Raw genomic sequence first — 12,037 nt, 5'->3', positions numbered from 1 at the left:
ATTTTCTAGGCACTAATTTTAGAGTGACTAAACTTCTGGTTTATCTCTGATCTTAACAACCATAAGTGTTTGTTTTAAATCACAGAATTTTTGTTTTGATTTTACCTCATTTGTACTTTATTGTTTTTCTACACTTTGATCTTACTGCCAGAAATTCTGTTTCAGTAGGAGAGCGGCAAGATGATTTTTTTAATAAAGTTTCCATTTTAATAAAAAAATACTGTTTACCATTTCATTTATATAATGCATTACAAAAGTCCCAGTATTAAAATAAAAAGATATTTTTGGTAAATAATTGAAGAGGAAGTTACTCACCTTGTGCAGTAACAATAGTTCTTTGAGATGTGTGTCCCTATAGGTGCTCCATGGTAGGTGCTATTGCATCTCTGCTCTGCTGATAGAACTTTGGTAGCAGTGTTCATTCACCCCACATCTGCGCTGTCCCCTCCTCGTACTCCGCCTGGAGGCTAACCAGCACACCCAGATGAATCCCCCTCAGTTCCTTCTCTACCACAGAGCCCTTGACAAGAACTGCTAAGTAAGAGGGGAGGAGGGTGGGTCATGGAGTATCCCTAGGGACACAGATCTCAAAGAACCATCGCTACTGCTCACGGTGAGTAACTTCCTCTTCTTTAGTGTCCGTATGGGTGCTCCACTGTAGCTGGCTCCTGAGCACTATCCCTAATGGGAGGCTGGGACTTTGGAGCTGTTATGGATGACAATACTGTGGAGCCAAAGACGGTGTCGGAAGCAGACTCCATAGTAATCACATAGTGTTCTGGGCAAGCATGCGCAGACTCAAGTTGCTGCCATGCAGATTTCTGAGATGGGAACATTCTTGAGGAAGGTAACAGTGGAGGAAACAAACCTTGTGGAGTGTGTGTGGATTCCGGATGGAGATACCATGTTGTGACCTTGATAGCAGTGTTTGATACAATTCGAGACCCATTTGGAGAATCTCTGGGCTGGTATCGTTGCATCATTAGACCTTTCCGTAATGGAAAGGAAAAGCTTAGATTTCCTAAGGGGCTTTGTCCCTGGCCAGGTAAAAGGCCAGGGCTCTCCTAACATCTAGGGTATGCAGTATAGCCTCCCTGTTATCACAGTGAGGATTAGGGTAAAAGGATGGGAGGTGAATCAGTTGATTTATGTGAAAAGATGAGGTCATCTTGGGGATGAACTTTGGGTGCAGTCTGAAAGTAACCTTGTCCCGAAATAATATTGTACAAGGGGGTGGGAGTGCCATTAGTGCTGCTATCTTCCCTATTCTTCTTGCTGAGGAGATTGCCACTAAGAACACTGTCTTTTTAGGCAGGTGTGTGAGCTAACAAGTGGCCCTGGGTTCAAAGGGTGGCTGAGTCAGGCTCTTTAGTACTAAGTTTAGGTCCCATATTGAGGTGGGGCATCTGGGTTGGGGAAAAAGATTTACTATATCTTCAAGGAATTGTTTTGTAGTTGGGTGTGAGAGCACTGAGAAGCCCTCTATTTCTTCATAAAAGGCTGCTATGACTGCTAGGTGAACTTTGAATGAACTAGGGGATAGTCCTGATTTCTCGAGAGTTAGTATATACTCCTGTACCATTGAGAGAGTAGCAGATGGGGAAATTTGCTTGGAATTACACCAAACCAGAAATCTAGTTTGCTTTTGCAGGTAACTAAACAGGGTAGCCAATTTCATAGTATGTAATAATACTTCCCATACTTCCTGAAAGCAGGATCTTTATATGTGCTGGAACCATGAAGAGCCAAGCCTTGAGTTAGAGAATCCGCAGGTTGAGGTGGAAAGTGTTTCCTTCATTCCGCGAGAGGAGGTGTGGAGAGAGACTGGCAGACATATTGCCAGCTGTGACAGGTAAGGGTATCATGTCAGTCTCAGCTAGATTGGAGCAATCATTAAAACATTTGCTCTCTCTTTATTTTTACTAGGACTTTGAGCGATAGAGGAAATGTGGGAAAGGCGTATAGAAAGCCCTTGTCCCATGACAGAAAGAAAGCATCCCCTAAAGAGTGTTGACCGAGGCCTGCCCTAGAGAAGTAGCATGGGCATTTCTTATTCAGGTAAGTGGTGAACAAGTCTATTGTTGGTGTCCCTCACTGAATATGCCATAGAGTATTACTGAGTTATCTCCCATTCGTGGTTGTGTAGGAACTTGAGTCTGAGACTCTCCGCTGTCGTGTTCTGCACTCCTGGTAGGTAGGCCATTGATATCATAATGCACCAATTCCATAGCATTAGTGCTTCCTCACAAAGGGAAAGTAATCTGGCACCCATTGATGATTTATGTAGTACATACATGCTATGTTGTCTGTCATGACCCTTGTGTATGTACCTCTAATCAGCAAAAGGAAATAAGCACATGTATTCCTGACTGCTCTGAGTTTAAGGAGATTAATATGAACACATGCCTCCGTGGGTAACCGCTTGCCCCATGTTGTGAGGTTGTTGAGATGTGCTCCTCATCCTATGAGGGATACGTCAATGGTGAGGAGTAGTGCTGGAGGGGGGTTGGGCTGTGCGAACGAGATCCCCATGCAGATGTTTGCTGGGTCCTTCCACCACTTCAAGGATTGCTTGACTTCAGTGGGTAATGATAGGGGCTTGTCTAGGCTGTCTCTGATTGGCCTGTAAACTGAGGTGAACTATGACTGGAGACACCTCATGCAAAACCTGGCATACGCTATCACAGATGTGCCTACAGCCATAGGCCCCAACAGCTGAACGCAGCATCAGGCTGATATTTGAGGGCTGGTTTGCACTGTCTCCTTAATCTGTTCCCCTCTTATAGAATCTGTTTTGTGGGAGGAGCGCTCTCAGTCGGAGAGAGTCGATAGGCTCCTGTGGACTCTAATATCTGTATTGAGATTAACATTGATTTTTGGACATTGATTTGTAGGCCCAGGAGTCTCTGTGTGTGTGGAGGGATGTGTCTCTCTTTTCTGCAAACAATTTGATGCCTTTGAAGGGAAGGTCCTCCATGGGTGTCTGTACTTGCTTGAGGAAGCCAGATAAATGTAGCCAAGAGGCTTGTCGCATCACAATTGCTGTGAAGATGGATTGTGCTGCAGAATTGCCTATGTCGAGCACTGATTGAGTGCCATCTTGGCTACCAGTTGTCCTTTGATAATGGCCCTAAACTGATCCAAAAGATGATCAATAAACAAATTGAGTTTGGAGTAATTGAAGTAGTCATATTTTGCTATTAGCGCTTGGTAATTTGCTATATGGAATTGTAGTGTGGCAGAAGAAAAAGCCTTTCTTCCAAAATGGTTGAGGCGTTTCCAATAGTTATCGTGTGAGGTGGACTTCACCTGATGCTGACGACCTCTGGACTTCACTGCATCCACAACAATCAAATTAGGGGGTGGATGGGTGAAAAGAAACTCTGTGCCCTTGGCTGGGATGTAGTATTTCTTTTCAGCTTGCTTACAGATTGGCGCAACCGATGCAGGGGTCTGCAGTATCATCTTGGCTGTATCCAAGAAAGCCTCATTGATGTGGAAGGCTTCTCTGGATGAAGAAGAGGAGTGTAAAATGTCTATCAGTTTATGGTATGATTCTTTTACCTCTAGAGGCAATTGCAAAGTATCTGCCACCCTCTTAGGTCTTGAAAGAGTTTAATATTGTCTGTAAGAGAGGGCGGAGGAGGCATCTCTGCCTCATCTGGTGAGGAGGATTAGATGGCGGAGGGGGAAGAAATGTTGGTCAGTGGCGGGACCCTATTTGTCAAGAATCACATGGTTAGAGTGGGCCACAAAATTTCCATGGAAAATGACTTACACAGTAAGGCCCAATGTTGCAAAGACTTTCCACGCTGGGACTAGTGCCATTAAGCATATACCTAAATCTTTGCAGGATCAGGGCTGAAGTCTATTTTCTAAACCAGTCAGCATAGTCAATGTTGATACAGCAAAGTAACAAATATCAATCATTTGGTACAGCAGCAAAAGTTATTACCTTACTATGAATATACATATGTGCTTTGCCTTGGCATTAATTTTTATAAATGCCTTCATATGTATGTACCAGCAGGAGACCTTAATCTAATTATAATGTTGTATTTCATTAATTTTTTGTTGTTTGGTTCTGTTATAATTCTTCAGGAAGGTCTTATACTATTTCCCAGTTCATCCCAGTTCGCCCTGGAGATTGTGTTGTGGCTGCTCTCTGTAACCTATCAATGTCACTCCCTAATTCACTGGCAGAATTGTAGTTGAGTGGCATAAGTAATTCCCTCACCTAGACTGTTAACTATTTCTGCAATGCACCAGTCTGAGAGCATGGCATTTGTATTGAGAGTTGAAGTCAGGTATCCCACATAACTACATCATCTTCTAATCTAAACAGATGTGTAAATGTGTAAAAGTTTTGTAGTTACTTAACCTACAGTGCCCGTATTTCTTTGAGATCTGTTGTCCACATGGATTCCACCTGTGGTGTGACTGCCAAGCGTTTGGTGAGTATCCTGTGCTGCAGAAGGACCAAAAGGCAGGACCCTGTGCTGAGAAAAAGTTACTCACCTTGTGCAGTAATGATGGGTTTTCGAGATGTGTCCTCCTATGGGTACTCACTGTGGATGTACTTGTGTCCCTGTGCTGCTGATTGGAGACTTCAGTAGCAGTGTCTGTTAGGCCTGCACATGTGCTGTCTCTCCTCTGGCTGCACCATGAGGCTAGCCAGCGCATGAAAGCTAACCTCCCTCAGTTCCTTCTCTACAGCAGACTCATTGACAAGAACTCCAAAGTAGAGGGGAGGAGCATGGATTGTGGAGCACCCGTAGGGATACATATCTCAAGGAACCATCATTACTGCACAAGGTAACCTCTTTGAGTAGTGTCCCTATGGGTGCTCCACTGTAGGTGACTCCTGAGCGATCCCCCTTCTGGAGGGCCAGGATTTCAGAGTCAGGTCAGTTACAGATGATGGCATTGGAGGTAGAGTCTCCAGTGATCACATAGTGTTCTGCGAAAGTGTGGACTGATGCCCATGTTGGTGCTCTACAGATCTCTGAGATAGGGCTACTCTGGAAGAAGGCAACAGATGAGGAGATTGACCTTTTGGTGTGTATGAATAGAGTTTGGAGGGGTTATGTTGCAAGCTTGGTAATGCTGTCTGATGCAATTTGAGATCCACTTGGAGAGCCTTTGGGCTGATAGTGCTGAGCCCTTGGATCTTTCCACCATGGAGAGGAAAATCCTAGGGGACTTCCTGAAGGCCTTTGTCCTGCCCAACTAGAAAATCAGGGCTCTCTTGACATCTCAGGTATACAAAATAGCCTCTCTGTTGTCTTGGTGAGGCTTGGAGTAAAAAATGTGAAGGTGACTCAATTGATTCATATGAAACAGGGAGGTTGGATGTGGCCTGAGCATAACCTGGCAAAAGAGGAATTCAGATTCACTGGTGGGAACATAGTAGTTTTTGTCTGCCCACTTGCAGGTAGGCACTACCAATGCTGGGGTTTGCCATATGGTTCTTGCTGGGTCTAAGGTAGTTTAATAGGGAGGGCGATCTTTGAGAAGAGGTAGAATGGAGGATGTCAAGTCAAGGAGTCAATGGGGAATGTACTTCTAGTGGTATTTGGAGAGTGTCTGAAACTCTTTGCTAACTCCTGGAAGAGACGAAAGTCATCTGCCAGAGATGGTGGGAAAGGCATTACTGCTTCGTCTGGAAAGGAGGAGAATATGATCCTCGGTGTCAGTTCTTCCTCGGCACCACCCTCCAGTTCCTCTGTAATGTCTTGTGGAGGCTCTGAAGCTCTGGATGCTGTGGCCGAGGGGGCATGTCTTGAGGGTTCTCGGGTGAGGCTTGAAGCCCGAGAGGCAGGTCAGTGATATGCTGCCCAAGAGTCTTAAAAGGGCCAGTAGGGAGACGTAGATCCAAGCGGTGGTGCCCAATAGTGGCCGAACCAGTCTGGCAGTGGTGAGGCCATCTGTGGGTACATTTTAAGGCTTTGTTGATACTGAGCACCATATGGGGCCTGAGTGGAGTATTGTGATGCCACCTCCTCTGCTTTGCTGTCTAAACCCTCACTAGAGAGCAGAGGAGCATGGCATGGCAGTGTGAATAATTTCTGTGCTAAGCACAGGTTCAATGCATAGGTCCCGGCACTGAGAAGTGGAGACTGTGGTTCATCCAATATGCGGAGATCCCTGAAGTGGCAGGATTCCATTAGTACTGATTGTCCTGGTGTCAGTGCCGGGGGGACAGGGATCTTGTCCGCACTGGTCGCGCTGGTGCCGGATGAGGCACTTTGTAGCTCTTTCTGAACTCTTTCCAATTTTTCAGCATCTTTATTGAAGTGTGAGCCCCAGAACTAGACACAGTATTCCAGTAGTGGTCTCATGCCATATACAGAGGTAATACTATCTCACTGCCTTGATATTTTCCAGATTATACCTAACTGGAGGCTTATGTTCTATTGCTTATCCAACATTACCCCTAAGTTCTTTTCAGTTCCATTGCATTCCAGGATACTAACTACCATCTTGAATTTGTGACCTACATTCCTTGTTCCTAGATATTTTATCTTGCATTTGGCAGTATTAAAACCTTTCATTCAAATGAGCCCACTTTTCTAGGTGTTCTAACTTGGTCTTTATAACAGGCCTGTCATAAATGACTACTCCATCTCTGTGTGTCATCTGTAATTTTTACATAGTTATGTTCTTCCAGATCATTGATAAAGATATTGAATTGCATTGGGCCAAGAACAGATCCTTGTGGGATCCCACTAGAAACACAACCATAGGATAATATCCATTTCTAATTATTTTTTAAACCTACCAGTTAACCAGTTTTTAATCCTTTGAATATGGTACAATGATTTTGTAAAGTGTTAATTTAATCATCATGTGGGATTAAGTTGGGTACCTTACAGACATCTAAATATATTATGCCAACACAATGACCTTTACCAAACAAACATGATTGCATTAAAACCAATATCATATTTGTCTGACATGACCTATTTTCCATTAAACTGTTCTGATTAGTATTAATCATGCTGCCATACTTTAATACTTGACTGATTTTGTCCCATATCTGTCTTTCCATGGTTTTGTCTGGGATCAATGTCCGGATAACTAGCCTAAAGTTATCCAGTCATCCCATTTACCATTTAAAATAATTACTCAACATCAGCTTTTTTCCAGTCCTTTAACAAATCTTGGAATAATAGCAATCATCATTAATGGTTGAGAGCAATCCTTAAACAATTCATTTAATATTCATGGATGCAAGTTATCCAATCCTGTCCGTTTGAAAAAAATGAATAGTTGTTGTTTAACATACTTCCTTGTTACTGATGGCACAGAAAATATTTTCTTATTGTTTTAACATATGAATACATCACCCTGCTTCTTTCCAAATACAGAACAGAAATATCAATTGAATAGTTAACGTCATTTCTGCTTCATGACTGACAATTTTATCATCCTTATCTAGTCTGAGACCTGTATCAGTGTTTGAATTTCCTTTGTTCTTGCTATATTTCATGAATTCCTTCTGATTTTCCTTAGCCCTACTGGCCATAAAATTTTCATTGATACATTGCTCCTTTTTTACTCTAGCAGTTGCTCAATATTCAGGGCAACTTTCTTTAGGGAGGAAAAACTGATGAAGTGAGTCAGGTTGCAATCCTATTTACAAAGAACATACACAAAACCTGTATCCCTGATTGAGCTGGGATCTATGCAGAGGAATTGGATAGGCCAGATACAGGAAGCAGACAGGCTGAGAGATGGAGAGATTGGGTTTTATCATTCCCCACCCACCCCCACTTCTGTAGATTATATCTGACAAAGTTGATACAGCATGAGGCTATATTAACTCTTCTACAATCCCATCCGTGGAGGGAGAAATTCCCTTTAACAGGGACTTCAGGATAGTTTCAGCTAGAAGGAGCCCTATAGCATAGCTTTATTGGAGCTCTGCTGCCAGGGTGCAGAGGAAGGGAGTTCTCCTGGGTCTCTAGAGCCCCAATGCAGAGACGTAAAAGCCCCTAAGGTGAGGGCAATGGGATTTGAAGGTGGAATTGTGGCTCATTCTATAAAGAGGTGGGGCGGGGGGAAGAGAGAGACAGAGAGATGTCATTCCCTGGCAGGTTTCCCTTCTAGTTCTCCTCCTACTTTAGCTCATGGATTCTTCTGTCGAAGGGCCAGTCAGGCCTAATAGTGTGTTTACTGGAACCACTATTGTATTACTCAATAATTAGAGGTATAGCTTATCAATAAAAAATATTACAGGCACAAATCCAGGCATATAGAGATCTATAAGAAATAGCCAAGACACCTGCATAACATATATGTACCCACATGACCTTATTTTTACAAATTTAGTTTTTCTTTTCTTTTCCCCTATTTCCTTCATTGTTTGTTTGTTTGTTTGTTTGTTTTTACTTGCTGTGTCTTGTTTGCTTTTTTAAAATCATAAATTCTTTGGAGCAGTGACTAAGGGTAACATTTTCAAAACTGCTGAGGCAACTTTGGAGGGAAGTAACTGGGACTTAAGCACCTAAATCATTTAGGTGCATTTGAAAATTTTATCCTATAGCACATATTTTTTTCTCAAGCACCTAGCACAATTTTTGATGCTGTAAAAATAATACATTATTTTTTTCTTAATAGAGAAACAAAAATTACCTCTAACTGCTATCTTAATAAAAGATTATTTGGAGTTTAAAAACAGCACTTCTCATTAAAGTAATCAAATCTAATTGGTAGATTTATTGCAAAACAAATTACATCTATGATATATGCTTTATTTCTTTTTCACATTTTACTAGACTAAGTTCACAAATGTTTATAACAAAGTTCATATTTGTTATTCGCCCAGCTTTTGTGTATGCATAATATTGTTCAGCAAATAATCACCAAATTACCAAAAGCTTTCTAATGGGCTCACCTGTTTTTCTTTTCCAAAGCATCAAAGGATAGAATCTTCTCCTCTCATTTTTTGCCATGTTCTGTTTATTTTGTGTGTGAGTGTGTTATCTGGATTAATGACATATGCACTAATATAACCAAACAAGCTATTTATGGGCCCAATTTTAAGAGGCACAGAGCACCCCGCAACTAACATTAATTTCTGTGAGAGCTGAAGGAAGTGAAAACTTTCCACGAGGTACTCAGCACCTCCATGATCACACTCTTATCCCCAAACTAGTACCGTGCTTAGTCTTCATGACTGGGGCTCCTCTTGCATCAGAATCCAGTAGCATGGATGCAGCTATCCACATTAGGGGAATCATGATCCAGGATTGAGGTCTAGGTCTCTGAGCAGTGATGATAATGATTGCTATAGAAATTCTTATGAGAATTACATTTAGTTATTTTGTTTTACAAAGGGAGGGAAGGGATAAAGTTTATTTATTCAGATAATAGAATAAACACAGAATAGGTCACTTAGTTGCATCAATAATGTGGTTAGTTGAGAAATCTCAACATCTTAGTAGGGCAAATCTAAGTTTCAGAGATAATAGCTAAAATTATCAAAAGGTTTACATTTTTCCTCTGATACTACTTTACATTGAATAGAGAACTTCCAAATTTAATGTTTTTCCTACATACATATTCACTATTATGTTCCTCTTACACGTTAAAATGTAAATAATTATTTCTCTTACCTAGTCCTGTTTCTTTCATGACAGCATTTATGCTCAGATTTTGACACTGTGCTTTTGAAAGAATCTTTTTGTTTTCTGTTATACATAGTAGTTTCTCTTTCAAATGGAAAGGCTCTTCGGAAGTTGAAGCCCACGCTGTTTGACTTTCAACTTGATTTACTCTCAACCAAGGACTGAGATCTGAAAAACTTAAGTATACTGGCGTTTTCTCAGTTTTTTTATCTGAAGTTGAAAGATCAAAGGATGACCTTCCACTTCTGTTTACTAAATCTCCAGATGTCCTTATGAGTAAAGAACATGATTCTTCCAGGCGACCTTCAGCAATTTTCTCTCCTGGAACTGTACTATTTAATGACTCTTTCTTTGCTCTTAACAATGTATTCTCTAGTGCATTATCATTAATCACAAGGGATTGTCCATCCTTCATTTTGGGTATCTGAAAATCATTTGCATGAACTTTTTCCCAGGACATTTCTTTATCGGTGGTAATTTTGTTTATAACCATTTGTTTATGAATAATAGTCTGAGAATCACATATATTTTCAGTGTTCAGAGGCAAAACAACATCTGTGCATGCATATGTATTTGTATCAGTTTCTGTCTGTCCAGAAATGTCTTCCTCACTTTGATTGCTGTGCATATCATTCAGATTTGTCCATGTATCTGTTTTTTCAGTACTTACATTGAAATTCTCTAACAGAGACATATTAGTGTTGTTTTCTTTTGTATTGTCCGTGTTCATGCTTACATTATCACAGAAAGTAGTAGGCAGAACTGGAGCATCACTTGCTGTATCACAAGTACTGTTCAGTGCACGGTTCCCCTTAGTTGTGCTTGCAGTGTCACTGTTGTGTTTCTCTTGAATATCTGTATGAATCTGTTTAAACTGAAATATATCTGAGGATATGCCACTGGTGCTCCGATTTAACAGATGAAGTGGTTCTGTTTTGTCTTGTTCATTATCTAAATAAATGTCATTGGAGTCCTGTAAGTGACATTTCTGAAACTTTGTATGATTACTTTCTGTAACCTGAGACAGGATGGCAAAATTAAAATCAGCCATGGTTTGATGGTTGTCTGCAGTTCTCTCAGTTACAGGACTGTCTTCTATGCCAATAACCTGTCTGGATTCTTCACTTGGTGCTTCATTTATAAAGACACCTTTGTCATCCTGTGTGGCATCTGCCTTATCATTTGTATTATAAACTAATTCATTTGAAGCATTGCCAAATATATGCTTGCTGGCGTCTGTCTGTCGACCTGCATCCATACTGCAGACACCCAATTCTTCAGTATTGTCAAGGAGCATCTTTCTTGTGTTCTCTGGGAGTTTTGCCAATGCACAAGATCTGTCCTGTGGCTTTAGTTCTGCACTTGCATTGTTTTTCTCCAAGAACGTTTTGTCTGTTTTTCCTATATTTGCTGTCTTTTTGCACTCAGCAACACATACTTCCGAGGTCTGTCCTTGAGTAATTAAATCAATATCTGTGCAGGGGGTTTTGCCTGGAGAAGCCTCCCTTTGCTTTTCTTCACAGTGGCTAGCAATGTTAACTTCATCCTTATAATTTTCAAGAAGTTGTAAATCTATTAGGATGAAAATAGTATAGTGACAAAAACATCTGAATGTTAAATGTTTTGTTTTTTGCAAAATGCAGTTCACAGAGTTGTACTGATATTTTCATTAATGTTCATTTTCCTCATACGTGAATAGTTACAATTTTTTCTAAATATCAGAAAGTTCCTAGAGGCGAATATTGTATGTACTTGACAAAATATGTATAATGTTCAAACAGAACAATATACTTAAATTTTTGCCTATTTTTAAAAAATGAAACTGTTAAGTATTCTATGATTTGGCTGTAATATTATCCCAGTTGGTATTTCCCAGAATATCTGATAATGGTCTCTGCAATGAAATTGCTTATAGCCATATATTTAGATATTTAACTTAAACAATTTCTTATGATTTTTTTCATCCTATATGTAGCTTAAATAAAGTCACTAATATCTAAGTGTAATTTTTCTCTCAATCTCTCTGATCTATAACTCCTCAATCCTATTTAAGGGACAGTGTTCATACCATAGGAACATGCCATCATTTATGAGTGGCTAAATAATGAAGAAAAGCTAAGGCCTCTGATATTTACAGAAGCTGTTCACTGTAAATATACTCTAATGCTATGAACATTTCTATTAGATAGCAAGAAAAGAGTAGATGCAATAAACCACCATATAGTTATGAAGGTCTTAAAGTTTTGACTTTCCATTCCTGTCATTTTGGAGACTGGGCTTAGATAAGTACCATTTCATGGGCAGGTTCAAAAAACTGAAGAGAAAAAAAAAAGTTTGAGAGAGCTATATGAGGCATAAGCGATTTGTGGACGTGGCCTGCATGGAATAGTAATTATACCATTACA

The 12,037-nt window shown here is 40.5% G+C and overlaps 1 protein-coding gene across 1 annotated transcript in view; it reads right to left on the bottom strand.

Moving 5' to 3' along the window:
• CCDC73 (coiled-coil domain containing 73) overlaps window positions 1-12,037 on the bottom strand; it is a 153,524-nt gene that overhangs the window by 5,732 nt on the left and 135,755 nt on the right. Inside the window, exon 16 of the mRNA XM_050955037.1 lies at window positions 9,621-11,204. Within this exon, the coding sequence (XP_050810994.1) occupies window positions 9,621-11,204 (1,584 nt within the window). The remainder of the gene's footprint in view (window positions 1-9,620; window positions 11,205-12,037) is intronic.

Source organism: Gopherus flavomarginatus, chromosome 5 (genome assembly GCF_025201925.1).
Source record: "Gopherus flavomarginatus isolate rGopFla2 chromosome 5, rGopFla2.mat.asm, whole genome shotgun sequence".
Classification (NCBI taxonomy): Eukaryota; Metazoa; Chordata; order Testudines; family Testudinidae; genus Gopherus; species Gopherus flavomarginatus.
This window is presented reverse-complemented; position numbering and strand designations above follow the sequence as displayed.